Source organism: Oryctolagus cuniculus, chromosome 3, assembly GCF_964237555.1.
Source record: "Oryctolagus cuniculus chromosome 3, mOryCun1.1, whole genome shotgun sequence".
NCBI classification, from domain to species: Eukaryota; Metazoa; Chordata; class Mammalia; order Lagomorpha; family Leporidae; genus Oryctolagus; species Oryctolagus cuniculus.
In genome coordinates, this window is record NC_091434.1 from 40,870,387 (window position 1) to 40,895,353 (window position 24,967).

The 24,967-nt window shown below is 40.0% G+C and overlaps 1 protein-coding gene across 4 annotated transcripts in view; it reads left to right on the top strand.

The window, feature by feature from the left end:
• SATB2 (SATB homeobox 2) overlaps positions 1-24,967 on the top strand; it is a 199,405-nt gene that overhangs the window by 155,544 nt on the left and 18,894 nt on the right. For all 4 annotated transcript variants that reach the window (XM_051848329.2, XM_070070433.1, XM_051848330.2 and 1 more), the window contains one exon: positions 4,750-4,947. In XM_051848329.2, coding sequence (XP_051704289.1) covers positions 4,750-4,947 — 198 coding nt within the window. The remainder of the gene's footprint in view (positions 1-4,749; positions 4,948-24,967) is intronic.

Sequence of the window (24,967 nt, forward strand, 5' to 3'; positions counted from 1 at the left end):
TGATTTGTTTTGTAAATTTAGATTGACATGCAACTTTTCAGAACAGGTGGATTATAAACAAACTATGTCTTGACTGGTATGAGTGTCGCCTCACCTGCATAGTTGGAAAGGACAGTCAGAGTTGTTTATATTTTGTTCTGTTTTACTGAGGGAAATATATTTGCTTAAGAGACTGATGAGATGGCTAAAATGAGATGTTAATAAATATTATTTGCTTATGGGCTGTGTGCTTGGAAACTCTTTAACCATTGATTGCAAGGCAGAAGTTTTTGAAGTTGTATTTCTTCTTTGGGTTCTGATACTGACCATAAACGAAAATGTTAACTGTGAATTTCTTGGCATCCTTACACTGAAGGCTCCATGTGGATTTTCCTATACATGTTCCATGTATTCTTTGTATCTTAAAAACTTTTGTTTTGAACTAACTCTAGACTCACAGAAAATTTGCCAGGATAGTATAGAAGGGATAGTTGCTCTGTACTGTATATTTCTCACCAAGCTTCCCCAATGCTCACATCACTTTAGAAGGGGACTGATTGTTTATTTTGTCAAACACCTCTTTCTATAAATTTGTCTGAATATTATATCATGACTTGACTGAGATTATGCATTTTGGGTACGAGTACCTCAGATATGAAGTTGTATCATTTGCAGTTCATCGTATCACAGTTCATGGTGTTGTATATCCTTACTAGTGTTGTTGACCTTGATCATATGCTCAAGGTGATTTCTTTGCATTTTTGATCCTAATGGCTATTTTTGAAAGATAGCAAAGTAAACTCACAGAATGTGGCACTAGAAGAGGACCTAGAGACCATCTTTTATAAATCCTCCTTTTTTACAGTTAAGCTCTTAGGTCTAACACTGCCCAGTCATTTAATGACAGGGCAGGAACTTCACAATCAAGTACCTGGGCTTTGAGTGTAATGTTCTGTGTACTTCCTAGCTGTGCTCAAACACTTATAATTCACTTAGTCCCAGTTTTGTCAGACTATAAAATAAAAATGTACTATATGAATATTCGGCTAACCTCAGGAGAAATCATAGAGAGGTGTATACTCCACAGTTGATGATGCCCACTCAGAGAGCTAGCCAAGGCTGGAAATCAGCTGAACTTCTGTATCAGCATTTCTGAAATGAAAATAATTCTCCTGGAATGCTCCATATAACACATAGGGAACAACAACAAAAAAACCTACTTGAGATTTTTAACAGAAAAAGGAGATTTGTTTATTAATAATTCATGAGTTCCCATTGAACATGCACGACAGAAACAGTGCTATTCAATAGAGAATACTGTCATCTGTCACTGTTTTATTTGACATTTACACTTTTTTTTTTTTGCCTGATACTGCAAAACTTTCTTGGATGGCATGCAAAAATTATATAAATGAAAAAAATCCCAATGTGGGGACCCTTTATCTGTTCTGTGATGGCTTAACTGACAATTTACATACATGTGTGTTCATGTAAAAGCATGATAATTTCTCACACATTCACTAAATACTTAACAGGCTAATAAGAGATCCTATTGAGAAAACAGGGATAAGCATTCCAAATAGGCTGCTGGAAGGATCATGTGCATAAAATAAAGGTGAGTAGATGGGAAGTGAGGTGGAAGAGTGGATCTCCTGGATATAAGCTTGCAAATCTGAGCAAGTGAGTCAGAGTGAGGGGAAAGCAAAGCATGGCTGCCATGAGGAAAACTGACGAGAAAATACATTGCCATTTCTGAGACAAAATAAATATTTATAAATGGCATCGCAGGAACTCCTTTAGTAGGGAATATCGATATTTAGTAGAACAGCAAATCAGAGTTAGGAGCTCCTTATGGTTTTGTGCTACTGTAAGGCTCCTGACAATCTTTCTGCTCTGTAGGTTAGTTATTATTTATAAAAATCACAGAACCAGCTGATACATTCATAAGCTAATTATTGAAGCAGCTGGGTACACATGGTGCAATATGTCCAAGGCTGTGAAGTATCACAGATTTCTTGGGGCCTGCTGTGGTGGGGGTGCGCTGTTGAAGGCTCCATCCCTTAATCTGATCAGCCAAGCAAACACTTTGTGGGGAAACTAGATTAATAACCCTCTAAATACCATGAATGTGCTTCATCTTCAAAACCGGGTTCCCTTAAACATGCTATTAGCTCAGCTCCATGAGGGATTTGAGGAAGTTCTCTGGTGCCCTAAGCACAGGGTCTTGTTGGCTACCTCCCTGTGCCAGAAATTAATTTGGTTTGCTTATGTCTGCACACATGATCACACTTGTGTCTAATCCGCTCCCTAATAGCTTCAAGGTCAAGACCTTGCATGTCAGTGGGCAAATTGAGCACTGCACTTCTTAAAGACGGATGGCAGACAGCACACAGTCCATAACAAGGCCTGTAGTGTTGTTCTAAGCGATTGTAATGAGTGCAGATTATAACAGCGCATATAAATCAAATGCAGCAATGAATGTTGTGTGAGACATTCCAAGTGGCGTAAGTGGAGATACCACTCAGCTGTCACCTGTCTCCTTTCAAGCTGTGGCTTCCCACAATGCAATTCACTCTTCAGGCTGAGCAGCAGGTGCTGTCTTCCTTAAGGTCTGAGTACCTCAGGACTTCATCTTTTAACAGATGTAGGTTTTGTTTTTATTTTCCGTTAAATGATTGGTCTCCATGCTATCGCTTCCCCTGGGAGATGTTAAACATACCTGTGTGAAACATTTGAAAGAGTTCAGTTGGAGACTTATTCAGCTCTATGAAAAGACAGAGAAATAGGAGCTTATTTTTTCCACAGATGGTTTCTTTTCCATTTCAAGAATTCTTTCCTTTGTGCAAAGAAGCCCTTGAGGAAACACTTTGGGACTAGGAAATTTTTAGAAATATAATTTGTTTTCTGGTAGGCACAAAAAATTTGTCTTCGTTTTTCATATACATTGCACCTTGAAAAAAATCGATCATTACTTGTCTTTTAATTGATTTGGAAAAAAAATCCATGAAAACACTTGGAAAAACATTTCCAAGCAAATGTTAAGATATCTTGTTTTCATTCTTCCTAACCCTCTAACTCTCCCAAGCTCCCAGTTTATTGCAAGAAAAGATCAGGTCTGCGCAAATGTGGCCTCTCACTTGTAAAAACAAGGCAGTGTTGTGTTACAGATTAGTTTATAAATCCCCAGTGGCTTCACAGTTCAGTGCCTACAGCTGCTGCAGATGGGCCTGGGTTTTTGTCTCTTCGCGGTGCTGCAGCCGGCAGTTGAAGGAGAAAATGGAATGATCAGGTTATTAACATGGAGGCCGTGAGGAAGAGGCTGCACAATGAGAACAGCTGGTGTTGCTGTCTTGGCTGATGCAGCGGAGATAATCAAATCTTGCCTCTTTTTGGGTAAAGGCAGAAGACACAGTGGAGAGTTAGACAAACAACGGCTTATGATATTATATGGGGTTTTTATAATGCATGTCAGGAACTCTCGTTGGCTTGCAAGTTATGATAGAGAATTTGTTGAGGTTTGGGGTTTATTTTTCACAAAGTCATTTGTGTTTATGCACCTCTTTAGAAAAATTTTTACTCTTTTGCAAGAGGCATGATGTGGGACAGTTCTTGTTTTCAAAATCAGCAATGAAGCTTAGAAATGATGGGTTAGGAAGCTACTGGGTAAAATATTTTGACATGAGTCAGTGAGTGATGTTGACAGCATCCTCTGTATTATTTTCATATAATCCATCATTATTTGCATTACATTTTCTTCTTGTGCAGTTGCAAGGGAAGAACATCCGGATGCCAGAGTTGGGAGGTAGGCATTTGCAGGTGTGACCCGACCAACTGCCTACCTCCCTGCAGGTGTGGCTGTGATGGGACAGTGATGGTTAAGAGGGCCAAGAGCATAAGGCATTCAGAAATTGCCACATGTTGGTTATTTTCATTCTTGCTTAAGTTATTTCCATTTTTTGTGGCGTTATTGACAATTGTAATAATATTCCCTTCCTAGGTAGTGATATTTACCATTGAAATTTTGTTCTTTAGAATTTGCCTTTTTGTAATACATACTTTTCACATCACTCTTTTCTCAGAATGAAATACTATCCAATTGGATAACAGAATATTGTCCATTTGTCTGACAAAATGCTAATGACCATTTCTGAGATTCAAAACTGTAATCTCACTTTATTATGTTGTTTTTCTAAAAATTGATTTTATTTATTTGAAAGGTAGAGTTAGATGGAGGGAGGGAGGGAGGAAGAGACAGAGAGACAGGGAGAGAGATTTCCTGTCTGCCAGTTTATTCCCCAAATGGCCTGGGCTGTTCCAGGATCAAGACAGAGCCTGGAACTCCATCTGGTTTCCCATGTGGGTGGCAGGGGCCCAAGTTCTTGGGTGATCTGCTGCTGCTTTCCCAGGCACATTAGCAGGGAGCTGGGTTGAAAATAGGACTTGAACCGGCTCACATGTGAGATGTCGGCATCGCAGATGGCCTCTTAGCCCACTGTGCCACAACCTTGGCCCCTTGATTATGTTTTTTTATAAGGAAAGTGTAATGGAGAGTATGTTCTATAGAGGAGCAAAGCGATAACTAATGTGAGTGGAGATTCTTAGGCATTGTTGTTACTGCCTATGTGGTCAGACTGTTGCAGTATCTTGAGATCCCAGATTGGTGGGAACAGTTTTGAAGGGAAAATAGGATAAAGTAGGTGACGCTTGTGTAAAGGGACTCAGCTCCTCTGCACTCTGCAAGTCAACTCAAGGGGCTCCCTCTCTCTCTAGGGTTGGCTGTGTGAACTGCTCCGCTGGAAGGAGAACCCAAGCCCAGAAAACCGCACCCTCTGGGAGAACCTCTGCACCATCCGCCGCTTCCTGAACCTCCCCCAGCACGAGAGGGATGTGATCTACGAGGAGGAATCGCGGCATCACCACAGTGAGCGCATGCAGCATGTGGTCCAGCTCCCGCCTGAGCCGGTGCAGGTCAGCAACCCCCGCCCCAACCCACACAGTGGTTTCTGTGCCAGCAGCAGCAGTTGCAGGTCAGAGAGGCCCGCTATACCACCTGTCATTAGACTGAGTCACGTGCCATGTTCCTGGGGACAGAGGACCCTGTTGTCAGAGTGGCCACTGTGTGTGTGTTTGTGTGTAGGGAAAGAGAATGAGCACGTGTTGTTTGTATATCTGCATAGAGAAAAATGACCAAGTTCTAGGTCAAGCAGATGCTTTCCCGAAAGTCTTCAACCTGTGACATTATGAAGCCAGGACATTCATGGAGAAGTAAATCTCCCTGTCAAAAAAATCCCCATCATTGCCATTCATTTGTTTTTTAAAGAAACACTCTGAGGTAGTTTCTGATCCAAAATTCATCAAGGAATGTTTGTGATGAGAAGTAGCTTATGACCTAAGGAGTACCATTGAACTTAATTGAATCTTCAAGAAAAATTGTGGCAGATTCTTAGAATTTTTAAGATGAATTTTTCCTGTCTTTGGTTTTTTCTGCCTTCATTTAGGCTACATGTTGGCTTAGTTATTGCTCTCATTGGAACAAATAATACTCATATCTGAAAGTAATTGAGTTCAACTAGCAGCTCTTTCTAAAATCCGTTTCCTTCAAGAAGAGAAATTAACTGGAGTTCCAAGGCTAGACCCCTCGAGCTTTACCTACAGTTGTTTTGGGAGATTGTAAGATTTTCTCTGCTGCCCAATACCATCACTCCTGGCTGCCACCAAAGAGAACCCTTTAAGGTTTCTCTCTGAGTCTCCTCAGGTGTGGCAAGAAGAGTTGAGGCAGAGTGCATGCGTGTGCCTCATGGGTGTGTGTGTGTGTGTGTGTGCGTGTGTGTGAAGAGTGGAAGAAAGGATGAGTGTGTGAAGAATGCTGGAGAGGATGAGGATGGAGGAAAGGTAAGGCGTGGCTAAATATCCTCCCCTGGGGTTTCTGTGTCCCCTCTTCTCCAGTTCATGTCTGTTAGGTCACTTTTCTTGTACATGTAGACACCTCGTTCCTTGCTTTCATGCTGTCATCAGGTGGTTTCCAAGGCCAAAGTCACCGAGTGTCCGCAGCGTTAGTTGTGCGTGGAGTCTCCACATCTCTTGCAGTCTCCACAGTGGGCCTGCAGTGGGTGGGTGATTAGACTACTCTGCAGTCATGTGGCAGAGCCTGCTCTCCTGATCTGGACTAGATCTTGGGGTGACTCATTCTTGGGATTGCCTTCAAAAGTTGTTCTCTGCTTTCGTGGTTGGGGCTCATCCCAACCTCAGGACACCTTCCTATAGGTAATTATATTAATCTACTGCCACATAGAGCAGCGGTGTTCATCCATTGAGATCTAGTAGAAATTTAATATTAAATAGGGATCCAGTATAGATTTTCTAGCCTTTTATAAAGTAAATTTATAAAAAATTCTGAGAAGCTCCCACTTATTGTCATTATCATTTCATAAAATTTTATTGAATATCAAACGCATTAATGAAATGAGTAGCTTCAGACATATAACCTTTATGAACTCAGCCAAAACTTGCTATTACAATCCCTCCCCTCTCCCTCACTTTGGTGTTGGCTGATTGAACTGATGTATGAACCGGCATGAGACTAAGGACCAACTTCAGGAAACCAGTACTGTATAGACTTTTCGCTTAGGGCCCTTCTTACCTGTGCCATACTTGTCTCCACACTTTGCACAGAAAATTACCATCTCTGTGGGCTGCGATGTTTGAGCAGCTATAAGAATGTTCATCAAGGTATTTTATCTTATGTTTGACGAGTTTGAGTGAAGTAAGTCTTGGAAGTAGAGACCTAGAGCCGGTGTTGTGGTACAGTGGGTTAAGCCACCCTCTGCTTGCAATGCCGGCATGCCATGTTGGAGCTTCAGTTGAGCTCCCTGATATTGTGTCTGTGAAGGTACATAAGGGCTGAACCATTCTGAAGCCAGGAGCTAGAACCTCCATCTAGGCCTCCCACATGGGGGTGGCAGGGACCTAAGTATTTGAGTCATCACCTGCTGTTTCCCACGGTGTACATTAGCAACTGGAGTCAGGAGACCCAGGCAGTTATAAAACTCAGATCTTTCTATGTCAAGTGCCTACATCTCTAGTGTGGTCTTAACCATTAGGATAAATGCCCATGCCCATCCCTTCCTGGCCTGTCTTTTCTCTCTCTCTCTCTCCCCCTCTTTCCCTCCCCTTACCTTCCATTCCCTTTCCTCTGTCTCTCTCTCTCCCTCCCTTCCTCCCTCCCTCCCTTCCTTCCTCCCTTCCTTCCTTCCCATCTCTTTCTCTGTCTCTGTCTGTCTCTGTCTCTGAAATACAGAATGAGAGAGAAGAGTGAGAAAGAGATCATTCATCCATTGGCTCACTCCCCAAATGACAAAAACAACCAGGTCAGGGCCAGGCTGAAGGAGCCAAGAACTCTTACTGAATCTCACATGGATGACAGGGACACAATACTGTCTCCCAGGCACATTAGCAGGAATTTGGATAGGAACCAGCACTCTGATATGGGATGAGGCTATGAGGCTTTGGGCAGTGATCTCTGTGTATAATTACCTACCAGATTGATCTATTTAATTCCTTCTCACTCTTGTCACCATCCCCCACTCCACTTGGTGCTTTCTCCAATGTTGAGAAGTCTCTTAAAGTCACAACCCCTCTCCTCACAGAATATAGGATATTTAGGGCTGGCATTGTGGCACAGTAAGTTAATCTGCCACTTGCATGTGGGCAGTATTGCATAATGCAGTGCCCATCTGAGTCGGCTGCTACTCTGTGCCCTGGCTATCCTGCCTTTTTTTTAAGCTTTATTTATTTACTTGAAAGGTAGAGTTACAGACAGAGAGAGGGAGAGATAAAGAGAGAGGTCTTCCATCTGCTGGTTCACTGTCCCCCAAATGGCCTCAATAACTGGAGCAGGGCCAATCTGAAGCTAGGAACTGGGAGACTCTTGCACATCTCCCAAGTGGGTACAGGGGCCCAAGCACTTGGGCCATCTTCCACTGCTTTCCATCAGCAGGGATGCTGGATCAGAAGTAGAATAGCCAGGACTCAAACAGGCACCCATAAAAGATGCTAGTGTTATCAGCAGATTAACCTACTACGGCACAGAGCTGGCCCCAGCTACCCTGCTTCTAATCCAGCTCCCTGTTAATGTACCTGGGAAAGCAGTGGTAGATCAACCAAATACCTGGGTCCCTGCTGCCCACATGGGGAACTCAGATGGCTCCTGCCTTCAGCCTGGACTGGCTCTAGCTGTTGTAGGCATTTGGGGGAAAGAACCAGCAGATGGAAAAATCTCTCTGTCTCTACCCCACCTTTTCTATCATTCTGCCTTTGAGATAAATAAATCTTGTTTAAAAATTAAAGCAGAGATGATATTTTCTTCCTGTTTATTTGCAGAGTTAACAAATGAAGTCTTGTATTACCTGCAGTTGTATTATTTTCAGCCCACCAAGGTTTAAAAAAAAGAAATGAAAAAGCTCACATGGAAAACCCAGGTGATTTCACAGAAAATCTAGAAAGCCAGACCCACCATGTCCACAGTGGCGCAAGGCTGGAGCCAACACCCTTCCCACAGAGCACCCACTCCCCATCCTGCTGCGCCAACCCCCATGCCTGCACTTTCTGGTCACCATGTCCACACATCCTTCCATTTTATTCATTTAGGCCTCACTCCTGTCATATCACCTTACCCTGTCAGTCCCCTGACCCACAAGATTCCATTTCCTGGCTCTGATTTCACCGATGGTAGCCATCACATACCAGTTATTGTTAGAATTCTAACACCTAGCACCAGCCTTTGCATGCTTAGCAATAAGTACATGTTTGCTGGGATTTCACTTCAGAGAGGAAGCAATGTGATGTTTAAGACCAGTCTGCAGCTGGGGCCTCTGTGAGTTGCAGTCAGCCCCACAGCTTCGGCGGTCTGTCCTGGAAGAGTGAGGTGGTTCTTCCTTGGGAACTCAGATCTCTCTAGGCAATGGGTTATCTTTAACATCTTACTGAACTATCTGGTTTCTCCAGGTTTCCTTTCAGCATTCTAAATCTCTATGTCTAAGTCTCTTTAATAATCCCCTCTAAGTTTCCAATGGACAGAAATTGGCTTTCCAGGCCCCAAATACCCTTTGTAAACCAGATTTATTCACACCATTGAGCCCCAATGGGGACACTCCTGCCCCAAGGGAGTGTCAGTTCATTCTTGGGACCCATAAAATTCTACAATTTACATTGGTTTATGCTCCTTCAAAGGATCACAGTACATAAAGAGATTTTCAGGATGTCTCTGGCATTAAAATTGTATGAAAGGGAAGATGATTAGGGAAAAATATGCCTAAAAAGCTTTCTTGGAGGATTAATAATTTTCAGAAAATTTTGAGAAATGCTAATCTACATGATGTTTTTAGTCTATGTGTATAGGTAGTGCAAAGATCAGCAGAGGTGAAGCATGGTAAGGCAAACCAAGCCAACCAAAGTAGATCGTGAAAAAGAAGAAATGCATTCTATTTTTTACCTCAAAATGGTTGAAGACAAAATTATATCTTGTGTTTGTAGTATTTTCCCCCCTAGTGGTTATTATGACTTGAGGCCCTATTCTGAATGGATATCCCAAGCTTAGAATCAAAAACTAGTTAGGTCAGGGTATTCATTATTACAAACTCTGTTTTACAATTGGAAAAACTGGAGCAGAGACGCCAAACCTTGCCTGAAGCCAGAATTGGCAGCTGCATGAAAACACGGGCATTTTTGGCATCCAACTTTTCCTCTGACCACACTTCCGTCTTAATGCAGCAGGAAAGAAAGGGACTATGACGAGGTCCCCAAGCAGGGTTGACTGGGGAGTGTTTGCCAACTTGTTCATGTCTGTGCAGTTTGTGCTTTATTGCTTTACTGTATTTCTACCATAGTGTTTCCAAGTTCAGGAATTCTCAGCCTACTGCTATGTGGTTTCCTGACAAGTACTTGTTTTAAAATTCCAGACTATACATTTAGAAGGAATGGGAGACCTGGCTGGTGACAGCCAGACACCAGCACTTTCCTTCACTTGTCTGGATGGCTGCTCACTTGGGATTTGCAGCATCTTCTAAGCCACAGATGTCCTCTTGTTGGGATTCATCAATGGTTCCTCACCTGGGTCATTTTTTCAATGGGAGAATTTGGAAGTGTCTGGAGACATTTTTGACTGTTATAATTTGAGGGTGCTACTGGTATCTACTGACAGAAACCAAGTATATTGCCACCAAGTATTTCATAATGCATGGAGCAACTCCCCAGAGATGGATTTGCTACAATGCTGATATTACTGAGCTTGGGAAACCCTTGTATAGATATATCCTTAATTGCCTAACTGTAAAATAAAAAACCATGAGTATGTCTAGGGCTGATTCTGAGCTTTTCCTACACAAAATCTAGTAATAATAACAGTGACACTATTATTATTTCTTCACTCTCTCCTCCTCCTCCTTTCTCCTACTCCCCTCACCCATTCTTCTCTTTCTTCTTCTTTTCCCCTGGCAGCATTTAACTGTTGAGGCCAGGCTCTCCAAATCTGATAGTTTTTGCAAGTATATTTTATCTTTAATCACTGTGAAGAACCAAGGGGAGGAGGTTGTGTACATTCACTGAGTGGAAACTACAGCTTAAAGAAGGGATATGCCCAAAGTCAGAGCTTTAATTCACATCTATCTGCTCTGGAGTCTCACTTTTACTTGTGTGCTGGAAAGAACTTCTAGTTCACAACAGCCCACATTCCCTGAACACTTATTGTTAGGTATCTGGTATTACACAGAACTGTTTAATTTTTCATCACTTTATTGAAGGGACCTAGTTTTGTGAGCTTTATTTTTTATAGAGCACTTAATGCAGCAAAGTCTGTAACACAGTTGGTGTGATGTCAAAGGACTTGTGTGATTGAAATTTTCATTTTTTATCAGTCTGATTTAGCATTCTTGAGATGGCTTCAGAATGTGACTCTCATTGCTGATGTTTAGGGGTATTTCACATCTACATTTCAGCACTGAGGATTCAGTCCTATTTTCTAATTCCAGATGTGCTGTCTAAATGTTGATTTGTGAATTTGGTTCCAAAAGAACAACTTCTAGGAAAATTAATAAATAAGCCAAATAATTAATCAATTAAACATGCTTTCATATTGTCTAACCAGGTTACCAGAATGTTTTCCATCTTGGATTCATTCCAAGCTCCTGTTCAAAGCCTGCTGTTTGAATCAGGCTCTCAAGTTTAAAAGCCCTGCTCTGGTGAGGAGAGATGCACTTTTAATGAAATGTTTCAGTGGTTGGGTAAAAGAAGGCCCTCTCTTGAGAAACTTTGAGAGTCTTGGAACATCAGTGAAGGCCCACAGAGTGTTTTCCTACTAGTGTGTTCTCATGTATGTATTTGTTGAAGAGCAGTTTTGGTTTCTGTGTTGCCAATAAGTTTTGTTACCATGTATAGATTTTTAAATTTGTGATTCAGGAATATAGAGAGATTTGAAAGTATTTTGTAACCAGTGCTTTTTATTCTATGAGGTGGAAATTTCCATCTTGGGTCCCCTTCTTCTAAAATATACTAAAGAGCTTTTCTCTAGTGAACATGTCAGAAAGTTAAAGAAATTCATTGGAATCACAAGTCTCTGTAGATTAGATATTAATTGTGGCATTGCTTTTTTTTTCTACAGCAAAGTAGGCCTACTTTTTTTTTTTTTTTAGTTTAAGGAGTCTTAACCACTTTTTTTATGGACATAGAAATTGTTGCATAATTGTTGGAGATATGCTAAAAGAAATTGAAGTGATAGAACTTCGTGAAAGATTAGGGATAGGATTCAGCGTATAGTTGTATTTCTCTGAATCTGGAACCTGTAATTCAGTGACTATAGTTCTTTGCCATCCTTAACACAACACATCTCCTCCCCAGTCACTCCTTGCCACCATTAAGCTTTTCTGCCTGCCGTAAAATGAGTCAGCATTTACCATCTATCTTTGTCTACCTTGTAACTTCTGTTTACTTCACTACTCTGAATATTAATTCTACCCCCTAAAACTTTAGCCTGCCCACGATCCCTGCTCTGTCTCACGACCTTTCTCCTTTATAGAACCCAGTTTCTGTTGGACATTCCACATTTACTACTTCAAATTCATCCAAGAGAAATGGACTGGTCTACCTTATCCCCATGGAAGCAGTTTTTCTTGAAATTTCATGCCCCACAATAAGCAATCTGAATGCTTACTTTGGAAGGCACTACATTTTAAGGAAGAGCTCTGTAGGGCAAAATATTAGAATAGACTCAAGAAGAATGGGAAGGAGAAAGCTAAGTTGCTCTAGACCATTTGTAGGAAGCCTGTGAATGTACTGCCATCAGGCAAGGAAATTAGGGCCTATTTACCAAAACCTGGCCGAAGGACCCCGCATTTATCAGCGTTGGTGCTTGTGGTAAGGCTAATAAATGAAGCATAAACTTCTCATTTCAATGAAGATTCATATGACTTTTTTTTTTTTTTTAAAGTAAAGTGTTGTGGATGTGTAATTAGTAGGAAACCAATGCTTGAGCATGATTTTAAGTTTTATATCTATTGAGAGTGTTATACCTTTTTATTTTAGCCCCATTTTTCTAATATTTTTCATGTAACTCCATGTATTCAGTTGCTATGCTATAGATACCAATAGAAATGAAATTTTACAGCAGTTTGTTCTGGTTCTGCTTATTTATTTCTTTAAAATGGGTTCAAGATTTCACTAGGCTTGCCATTTTAATGATTGGAGTAGTTTTTTGCTTCTCATTCTTCATGATGTTTTTTTCATGAGATTTGCCAAACAGAGCTTCCCGTATAAGTGGCTGAAACTTCCTAACATGCCACCTTTCCAAATTAAACATCCAGGGTGAGCTATTGATTAGAAGTGAAATTTCCAACAACAGGTTCCTCTTCACCTCTCCTTTCCTGCACTCTGGCAACGTGGAGAACCTTGATTTCTTGAATAGCTTGCTCTTCCGTAATTCGTTTTTTAAAATAATAATTTTGATATTTTGCATTTTTGAGACGCAATACAATTCATATACCTCTCTTGGGTTACTTATACACTCTGTTTTTAAGATACTAAAACTGAGTAGAAGGTTCTTTTCCCTCTGCTGCTTTATTGGTAAAAGGAACACTCAGAATTAGCTCAGAGACCACTGAGATCACTGTACGTTGGCTTTCTATCTTAGAAGATTAATTTGTTAAAGTTTTGGGACAGTAGGATACTCATTCTACATGTTTTCATATTCTTTCCCTTCTGGTGATATTAAATGAAAATGGGTTTAATATAAAAACTTGACCTTTTGTTGTTGTGATGGGAAAACAGACTAAATATTATTCTTTTGAACACAAAGCTTATTTATTTTATAAAAAAATTACGGTGCATTCGGGTAGAGGTGTTTTTACCATTGTTCCATTGATCTGCTCAGTGTTCTTATTCCTTCTCCTCTGTGTGTGTGTGTTTTCAATAATCTGAAACACTGTCTTTTCCAGACTGAAAGGACAGGGGTAAATGGCTAATAGACTTCGTGAAGGGGCCAACGGATTAAATGTGAGCAGCATAGAGCAATAAGAAAAAGAGAGGCAAATAGAGACTGAGATACAAAGTGCCTTAAAATGCATCCTCCCTTCTCTTCTCACCCACAAAAACCAACAATGATAAATTGCAACTAAAATTAAGGCTCTTGTAGATATTGATGTGTCATTGTTCTAATCAAGACCTCATCACATTTCATCTGAGAGGAGGAAAATACATTCCTTTGTATTTCTTTAGCCTGGGTTTGGAAAAAAAAAATGATTAAAATTGATTGATAAGCCAGTTCTCGGCCGGCGCTGTGGCTTAATAGGTTAATCCTCTGCCTTGTGGCACTGGCACACCGGGTTCTAGTCCCGGTCAGGGCGCCAGATTCTGTCCCAGTTGCTCCTCTTCCAGGCCAGCTCTCTGCTGTGGCCAGGGAGTGCAGTGGAGGATGGCCCAAGTGCTTGGGCCCTGCACCCGCATGGGAGACCAGGAGAAGCACCTGGCTCCTGGCTTCAGATCAGCACAGTGCGCCGGCCACAGCGGCCATTTGGGGGGTGAACCAATGGAAAAGGAAGACCTTTCTCTCTGTCTCTCTCTCTCTCACTGTCTACTCTGCCTGTCCAAAAAACCAGTTCTCAGGTCTCACATTACAGAATAGTTCAGAATGCTGGCCATGCTATTTTTATTCTTAGAGTTTTACTTATTTACTCAACAAATATTCTGTGAACTCCTTTTGTGAGCCAGGTATTATTCTAGGCACCACATATATAACAATAAATAAAACAGAATTTTACACGTATATTAAACAGTTTTCCCCTTACTCCAAATGTATTTTTAAAAATTTATTTTATTTGTTTCAAAGGCAGAGTTACAGAGAGACAGGGGACTCTTCCATTCTCTGGTTCACTCTGGACTGCAATGGCCAGCTCTGGACCAGGCCAAAAATAGAAGCCTGGAACTCCATACAGGTCTCCCACATGGATGCACTTGTGCCATCTTCTGCTGCTTTCCCAGGCACATTAACAGGGAAGTTGATTGGAAGTAGAGCAGCTGGGACACAAAATGGTAGTCATATGGGATGCTGGCATTGCAGGTGGCAGCTTAACCCATTCTGCTGCAGTGCTTCCCCCTCCCCTCAGTTTATTCCAAATTCATTTATTAAACAAACTTCTGGCTACCTTGGATAAATCTAAAATTCAGATTATGATTTAGTGAAATCTACAGATTCTGTTTCTTCTTGTGATCCTAATCTTGGGTGACATATCTTAGCTTCATTTTTTTTAACTGTTTCTAGAATGAACTGGATAGTGTCTCTTAAACATTGTGAGATGAAATTACTTTAGAAAAACATGGCTATTTAAGGTATCAAAGCAAAGAAATCTTCTGAGTCTATTCTATAGAGTCTAAACTGATTTATGTGCCTCTCAAAAAATTGTGTCTTGACTGATGAACAAGTGATGTTTTAAAAAATAAGATTAAATGGAAAATAGATGGATGGTAAATATGTATACTCTACCCTAATTTCCCCTTGATCACACACAGAGACACTTTTTTTTGTTTTGTTTTTTGGTCCTGATCATATTAATTCTCTCCACCCAAAGTGACTTCTCCAAGTATCAACCTTATACTTGGCACTGAGATCCGAGCTAGTTCATTGTTAGTATGTCAGCCAAACCACCTCACAAAGTTAGCTTTGTGAACTAGAACCTCCTACTTTATTTTATCTTTGGCAGAAAAGCACATGCTGTTTCACATTTTCTCTTTGAATTTTCTATGCCAGTGCTTCTCATTCATAGGCAGTTGTCAGTTTGGAGGGCATTTATCATCTTTGCAGAAGAAGCAGAAGTTCACATCTGCAGAGCAGGGCTTTCCTACACAGGGAGTTGAAATGCCTATCGTTTTACTCTGGTTGGTTGGGGCAGGATGCTTCCTCACATGCTATGTTTTGGGTTTAATCACTTAGACAAGGCCACATATCTAGATGGCTGCAGCTGAAACAGGGCAGGAGGGTAGTCGGGGAAGCTCAAGCCCAGCCGTCTTTCTGAAATTTTACTACATGCTGGGAACCTGTTGGAACTGACAAATGTGGTCCACAAATACTAATAAAGCCAGGGTTAAGACACCTTGAATTGGCCAATTTAAAAATATTTAAATAGAAAGTAGAATGTTCAAATGAAAATTAGATTTCTTGGAGGCCAGTGCCGTGGCTCACTTGGTTAATCCTCTGCCTGTTGTGCTGGCATCGCATATGGGCACCAGGTTCTGGTCCCGTTTGCTCCTCTTCCAGTCTAGCTCTGCTGTGGCCCTGGAGGGCAGTGGAGGATGGCCCACTGCACCTGCGTGGGAGACCAGGAGGAAGCACCTGGCTCCTGGCTTTGGATCAGCGCAGTGCCGGTCGTAGCGGCCATTTGGGGAGTGAACCAACAGAAGGAAGACCTTTTTCTCTGTCTCTCTCTTTCACTGTCTATAACTCTACCTGTCAAATAAATAAAAAAAAAAAAAAAGAAAAAGAAATCACTCCCTGACCATTTAAAAAAATAAAAAGAAAATTAGATTTCTTTTAACCTCTCTAGTATAAATTGTCAAAGAGCTTACCCAGATAGACTTAATTAGCAGCTCTGCTGGAAGCATGGTGAGGGGCATGGTAAGGATCATCTCCAAGTTCTGAGTTTGAATTCTAGGACCACTCCTGCAATTGGACCTCTCATGTTACAGAGACACCTAAAGTTTCTGGAAATAGTAATAACGATCCCAAATCTGCAGGGTTATTTTCAGTCTAAATGAGATTGTGACTTACATGGAAGGTACCTGAGAAATATTAGAACAATCTAAGCATTGTTAGTATTGATCTTAAGGATAAAGGGAAGGATCTGGTGTTGTGGCATAGTGGGTAAAGCCACTAACTGCAGTGCCGACTTCCCATATGGGCAGCAGTTTGTGTCCAGGTCGCTCCACTTCCAACCTAGCCCCTGCTAGTGGCCTGGGAAAGCTGCAGAAGATGATCTGGGGCCCTGCAACCCACATGGGAGACCTGGAAAAAGCTCCTGGCTCCTGGTTTCTGCCTGGCCCAGTCTTGGCTATTGCAGCAATCTGGGGAGTGAACTAGTAGATGGAAGATCTCTCCCCCGCCACCTCTGTGTGTATGTGTGTGTATGTGTCTGTAACTCTGACTTTCAAACAAATGAACAAGTATTTAATAAAAAAAAAGGGGGGGGGAGGGGACAATTCCTATTAACAAGAGTTCAGAGACAAATCAAGGATGGTGTCAATTCATAATTTTATGACCAACAGATATGAAAGAATGCCTGGCCTCTATTATTTGCATATTAGACAGTTGTTTCAAGACAGGTGGAGGAACTCAGAGCTGTCTGGTTTCATATGCCCTCTCTACTTTATAAGCTCTTTTAAACGTCATTCCAAGTTATTTAAAAGTAAGTGAAAATTTCTTCTCTCAACTCTGAATAAAATCTCTCTGTAGGGCATAATAAAATGTCATTGGGATAACAAAAGTTGATTTATGTTCGTTTTAAATGTTCTTAAAAATACAAACAAACAATCCATTCAGCTTCTGGACAATCTCTGGGATTTCGGCTGTCTTCATAGCACGTTACAATCCACAAAGTTGTGAAGCTGCCACACAGGGACTATGTTTGAGTCTCTTTGGTCCAATATTAATTAGCCATCTACCACAGCCATAACTCTGGGCTTCTGATGAACTCACGGGAAAACAGATATTCTCTGGTCTTGTGTTGCTCATATGCTGCCAGGGAAATGAGAATAGACATTTACAAATTAGGATATAGAATGGCAGGTAGATTGAAGACACAGAATTCATTAACATCTTAGGACACTGTTGAATAGATTTTCTATACTGAATAATAATGGGTGATTTTCATGTGAATTACTCCATTCCTAATGTTACCACCTGGAATTCTACCTCTTTCTCTTTCTCTCTCTCTCTCTCTCCTCTCTCTCTCTCTCTCTCACACACACACAGAGACACATATATAATATATATATATATATATATTCAGAAGTGGACTTACATATCTATGAATTGGTGATTGTGGAAGGAATACAGTGTTAGCTGTAATGCACCAAAAAAAAAAAAAAAAAAAAAAAACCAAAACATAAAATATTTGCCAGTTTTGTATTTTAGCTGTCAATGGGAGCAAATTATTTGATGTGCAATTAGCAAGTCCTGACTCCATGTTTGAAAGCCACAGGGTTAAGAACCTCATAACAAATTTTAACAATTTGATTTTCATTTTAAAAAACTGATGTCTTTCTTATGTAATGACAGAAATAAATGCTTCTTTTAAAATCATGGTCTTCTGATTACAAATTTTTTAAGTATATTTGAAATTGATGGTTGAGATTGGCTTAAGTCTGGGTGTAATATGGTTTTATTTTTAAAGACTTATTTATTTGAGAGGCTAAGTTGGGGGAGGGGTCTTCCATCCACTGGTTCACTTCCCAAATGGCCAGAGCTGAGCCGATTTGAAGGCAGGAGCTTCTTCCAGGTTTCCCACGGGGGTGCAAGGGCCCACACACTTGGGATATCTCCCACTGCTTTCCCAGTCACATTATCAGGGAGCTGGACTGGAAGTAGAGCAGCTGGGTCAAACTGGCACCCATATGGGATGCTGGCACCGTAGGCAGAGGCTTAACCTACTATACCACAGGGCCGGCTCCATAATATGGCTTTTAAAGTAAAAAGTTTCCAAATATTTAATTTTTTTCTGTACGTTTATGGTCCCCTGAGAATTTCTATGCAATGACCAGGAATCAGGGCATCTTTGAAAGAATAAATATTACTCTGTATCTCTGTTGTCTTTCTTTTATGAGATTTATTTATTTGAAAGGGAGGGAGTGAGGGAAAGAGAGAGAGAGAGATCTTCCATGCACTGGTTCATTTCTCAAATGACCTCAACAGCCAGTGCTGGGCCAGGCCAAAGCCAGGAGCCTAGAACTCCATCTGGGTCTCCCACCCTGCACTTCTGTCCCAGGAACAATAGCAAGGAGCTGGATTGGAAGTGGAGCAGCTGGGGCTCGAACCAGTACTGAAATGGGATGCTGGGATTGCAGGTGGCAGCTTTATGCTCTGCGCCACAGCCCTAGCCAATCTATCCCTATTTTCAATAAACCTTTGGCCCCTTGGAGAAAAAATAAAACAGCTTTTAAAAACTTCCCTGTGCATGACATGGATTGATCTCGGATGAGGCATTTCTGTCTTTGCGATTATATCTACTGTTTTGTAAATGATGGTGCCACAAGTTAGGTGAATTCAGAGATGCTTTTTTATCTGAAACATTCATTCTGTGCATTGGTTCGTTCATTTCTGATTCTCATTTGAGCATTTTAATGAGAGCATAAAAATAAAAACACATTGCTCCTGGGAGGTTCACATGCATTTTGGAAAAGCAAATTAGGAACAGCATAACAGATTAGGAACACCTTATATTGGTCTCAGAGATTTCCAGTTGGTTTTCTTATGACTGATAGTTATGACAATTGCAAGAGAAAGCCAGCCACCGAGTTTTAAACTATCATAGCCAAACCTACCTACTGTGACTTCTCAGCTGTTTCTGTTTAGTGTGGAAATCTAATGTAGCTGAAAACTACTGCTGATTTTTATTAAGTTGAAGTCTGGAACTTCCCCTTGTAATGATAGAAAAGCACACTTTCAATTAAAGGAAAACTGCCAAAGTTCTGAAATTAATTTATTTTATTATTACTCGGTTTGACCCTAGAAATGGGAGATCAAGAAAACTAGATAGGTTTGACAGTTCTAAGGTCACAAGTTCAATTTTCTCACAAGTTGTTTCTAGATGTAGTTCACTGCAAATCATATAACCCTGAACCTTTTGATACAGAATCTTTTATGGAATTAGATATCACACTGGGGTCATCCTAATGACTTTGGGACTGGGAAGATGACAGGTAAGTCAAACCAGGTAAAGGAATTCCAGTCAGTCAGTCTGGCAAACAATGTGTGGCTTGTCCAAGGGTAGCAGATGTGGTGTGATGGAGTAAAGCTTCCACCAGCTTATAGGAACCAGTTGTTAAATTTTCAAGAATTTTGAAAGCTGATTGTTACACCTTGGTAGCATGCAACCAACAGGAGTGGGATTACATACACAAAAACCGGCAAATTGTCCAGTTAGAGCTTCCTAGTCTAGAGAGCCAGTTGCTAAATATTCAGTAGTCTAACACTGAGTAACCTTCATTTAACATTTTTGAGCCTCTATGGCTGTAATGGACTCTTTTTTTTTTTTTTAATGAGCGAACCTTTGGAAAATGTATAAACCAGGTATTTCCAGAACTGAATGGCTAATTGGTATGACAGCTCACTTGATCACCTCAACATCAAAAATAGTTCATTTAAATAGCATTGTTTCTACTCTTTGTCCTGCAAACTTTCATTCAATTTAATTTCTTTCATCATGTTCAAGGAAGTTTATCTGTACATTTCTTTCTGTATCAAATGCACAAAGCTCACTTAAGTATTTTATTGAATCCATTTTGCAGGATCATATAACATTAAGTCCATAACCTGATTTCCTAGTGCCAAACACCCAACAGATTTGATGGCTTCAGGCGGAAGACAGAAGAAATGATTGTAACAAAGTTACTTTCTGAGATATGATAAATTCAATACACCTCAAAATGAGGAGTCAGTTATTCTTTTGAAAGCTTTCTAAAAATTAAAAACGGAGCAGGCATTTAGCCGAGCAGTTAAGACATCCTACCTCAGGGTACCTGAGTCTGATTCTGACTCTGGCTCCTGATTCTAGCCTCCTGCCGATGCAGCCCCTGGGAGGCAGTGGCGATGCTCACGTAGTTGGGTTCCTGCTACCACTCGGAGGCCTGGATTGAGTTCCCCTGCACTGGCCCTGGCCACTGGGGATTTGGGAGTATGAATCAGTGAATGGGAGCTCACTTGCTCTCCCTGTCAAATTTTTTCAAAAAACTTATGTATTCAAATTATTTCACTAATTATTAGTTTTCTCATTTTATTTTTGGCAATTCATGTCAACATGTACCACTACGGGTATGCTTTTTTTAAAATTTTTTTATTTAACAGATAGTGAGAGGTAGAGACAGAGAGAAAGGTCTTCCTTCCATTGGTTCACCCCCTAAATGGCCGCTATGGCTGGAGCTACACTGATCCAAAGCCAGGAGCCAGGTGCTTCTTCCTGGTCTCCCATGTGGGTACAGACACCCAAGCACTTGGGCCATCCTCCACTGCCTTCCCAGGCCACAGCAGAGAGCTGGCCTGGAAGAGGAGCAACTGGGACTAGAATCTGGCACCCATATAGGATGCCAGCACTGTAGGTGGAGGATTAACCAAGTGAGCCACGGCGCCAGCCCCCAGGGGTATGCTTTGGAGAGGAATTCTCATGTGAGTATTTCATATAAAACAAAAATTTACCAAAGAGAGAAGCTTTAAAGTAAACAGTATGCATAGCAAGCTAATATAGTAACTTCCTTAGTAATGAAAAGAAAGAAGCAAATTGATTCTTGGCCTGTAAAATATAAAAAACTGAATCAGTTCATCAAGATGGTCTGTCATTTGGTGATTGTTTGGTGTATCTTCATATTAGAATGACTGATATACCAGGAGAGGAGTTTTCTTAGCAGTTAATTTGCAGGAAATCAACCAATTTATTTTGAGTTCCTGCAACAGATATCCTAGAGACAGCACTCTGTACTTCAGTGATCTCTGGGTTTCCATGTGTGAGGCTGAGTAGCACATTACACTATGTGAACATGTAACATCATCTGTGTTCTATGTTGCCCTGTGTAGAATGTTGCCCTGTGTAGAATGTTTTCTGTGTAATCAGTTCTTATTTTATATCCTATTCATCTGCATTTCCAGCATTTCAAAATATGTGAAACATCTTGGCACAGATGGGAAAAACAGAGTTACTTATATGTTCCAGAACTACAGAGACATGAGATCACACATATGATATTAATAAATAATTTGAATGGAGAGGGAAGGTTCAAATGAGATTATTTATTTAGAAAGTTGGAAATCTCCACTTGTGATCATTATTCTGTTCTTGAAAGGAAATAGGTGCTGGGTTTTGTGTTTTTTTCTCTTATCCTCACATTTCCTTCTTCCCCTTTCTTGTGTTTTGAATTAAAATCTAAAGGCAGAGTGGAAGGGTGTGTATATAACTGCGAGAAGGATGTGGTAAGTCATGGCAGTGGTTTGTGATCTCACAGACGTGGTGGTGTCAGACTCTGAAGACCAAAGGCGAATCCTCAGCTTCCAGTGGATTTACTTGAAATCCCCCGCCCTTGTAGCATATCATGGATAATAGCATATCATGGATAATTACATTTTTACAAACGGTAGAGAAAATCATGTTGACACACATACAGTATTTTCCAACCAGATCAGCTCTTCAAGCTGTTACAGATTTTGTGCATTAAGGCTCATATTTCCTTTGTTTATTTTAAAAATATTATCATTAATAATAGGTCTGTTCTGTGGTCAACCTCTAAATTGAAGATACTGAGGAAGACTTCCCTTTTCCTGTTGCCCCTAGTCAAACACTTGATACCTTTTTCCTTTGTAGAAGTTTGTACTACTCATGTTTTTGATTAAGAAAGTTATGGCAGCCAAATTTTCATGGAGATTTTTAAGAGCTTTGGTCATTTTTTCAGCTTATTGCTGTGTGTAACAAAATGAATTACATTTAGTGGCAAATCACTGAAAAAAAGGAGAAAAGTCACAGGAGAAATACTGTCATTGATTTCTTTGCCACCACTATCCAGTGAAATGAAGTTTGACTAGTTGAACCTATAAAAGGTCATATCCACTAGCTGCTCACTTGCATCAAAATTCTTGGGAAAAAAAAATTGAGGGACAATATTCTACTTCCTTAACCCTTTCTGGTCAAATGTGGTGTTTCATTTTGAAAATGAAATTAATTCCCTTGTGGCCTTTGAAACTTTAATAATACACAATAAATAAAATCATATCTAATAACTCAACGGTTTCATTTGGCACCATCATCTCCTAGATGTACTGTAACTGCAGAAACATAAATACTTGCAGGCTTCGAAAGCCCAGTTTCTATTTGCTAAATAAACTTGGCTGGCTTTAAATTCCTCTGTGTACAGTCATTAATACAATCCACTTTGACAGCATTTAATTAAAGTGCTTTTCTCTATTAAATTCATTAAAAGTTCTCCCCCACCCTGCCAATGGATAACTGCTTTCCAAATGCAGAGTGGCAGAGACCTGTAAGCCTCACTTTAAGTAACTTGTCATTTCTCTTTGTAAAGTGTTTATTACATTCAATTTAGAAACTGTTAAATATGACTTAGAAGTGAAGTCGGATTCCAGGACGTGTTCTCTATCCCTTCATCAATCTCTTAAAAAACAAATGTTAGTGAAACTCATCTGAATAAACATTTATTATCTGCATATTTTTTGTATCCTCTGTCAACACTACTAGGCATTTAAACTGGGAGGTAATAAAGATATGATTTCCATATCAGGGCTGGGGAATTTGCATTAGCTCTAAGCAAGTACTTGGCTTGAATGCATTTGCTTGCAGATTCAGGGAGAGGGAGCGTAACAGTCCAGTATTAATAGATTATTGACAGTTTAATGTCTTGGCACCTACTTAGCCCATGAAGTATAATAACCAGGAAGCTGTCTGATATGAAAGCAGTCAATAGCATTTTCAATCAAAACCTTTCAGTTAATTGTTGGTTGACCTTAGAGATTTCCTTTAGGCAATACCATTCTGAGTTTAGACCAGAGAGGACCATATTGATTTGTAGAGTTTATTCAAAGATGATTATTTAATACCCATTGCTCCAGTTATATGTGATAAATTCTGCTTTTTCTGTGTCTGCCATATGAATTGTCTTTTTGGCGGTGCTTTTCACAAATATTCTCTTTACCAACTCTACTTTAAAAATATTTCATTAAATCTGTTCTCTTCTCAGAAATAGAAAGTTGGGATTCTTGAAAGCACACATGATCAAGTGTTTTAATATGATAATAGAGTTTTGATAGAATTCTTTGCTCAGTCTAGAATTATAATTCCAACAGAGACCCTGACAAAGCTAAAAATTATATACTTGGTAAGGGTAATTATATAATAACTTTAAAAACACTCTACCTTAAAAACAAAAACTTTATTTAATGCCAAATTCTTTTTGCTATCTATAAGTATATACTTGATGGCTTATACTTAGTTTCTAGAGTTTCTGTACTTAAATGATTTATTTAGTTTCAGTTGAATATTTTTTTAAAATTTTTGATAAGATATAAATAAGCTGCAAAGACAGGCAAGATGAAGTGAAGACAGTTTGTTGGTTGAATTTTAAACCATTTGCTTTGCTCACTTTGGAATGTGTGGTATTGGAACTGTAGAGGTTCAATCAAAGTATGGACTACACACACACACACACACACACACACACTTTGAGTTAATACACACACACACATGCTTTGAATTGATTTTGTTCTTTTTTGTCCTTGTTGGTTCTTCACATAGATTAACTTTCTTCATCTGTTCCAAAGAAAATCATTTTGCTGTTTAATATTTGCTTTGAATAGGACATCCAGTGTTTTCTATATCATGTTGTAAATAGATAATATTCCTTTACATTTCAGTTAGTGGAGAGCCATTACCATCTCTGGATTTGATTGTGAGGCAGATGATCTATTTTTAAGCAAATGTTTTTAGCTTTTATCAATTCTGCTTTTTCTGAAAGGCTCCCTTTTGTTGACTTACAGATTCTCTCAATTTTACTTGTTGTTTTGCTGTTTTGCCTCCAGCAACTTTTCTTGTCATAGAAACTGTGCTGCGGGCCGTTTGAGTTCTATTGATAGTAGAAATATTTCTGCAGATTAAAGAGGGGGCGAGAAAAGCAGACTAATGAATATGTCAGTTTTCATTCCTGAGAACAGGAACACCCTGAGTATCAGATAATTTGGGGGAAATTAAAAAACTGCACAAGTCCCTGAATGCTATTGTTGGCCTACACACAGTGTGTGCATGCATGCCATAAGTTATTATAAACTATTGTAACTCAGCCTTTTTAGTTTTTAGTAATGGATATATATTTTTAATGACTGTCTACATAGACTTACCACTTTTTCTCTCTTAGAGCTATTAGATATGTTTTGAAAGTTAAGTCTTTCAGTCTGTTTAATGTGGCTATTACCAATCAGCACAGAGTATTCTGGACATTTTATAGTTAAGATTTAAGTTTCAATTATTCATCCAAAGCAAATTTTGAGTAAATGGAGATGAATATAACCCAGAATCTAGCCTTAGGTGCTCACAGCTTTGCAAAGAGACAGGTACAAGACCAAGTCACATAGTACAGCCTGTAAGGGCATGGGATGAGAACCACCAAAAACATGCGTGTGCCCCACCCTTGGTGAACTGGAGGACCCAGAACACTTCCCAGAAGTAGTCCCTCACAGAAATCATCATCA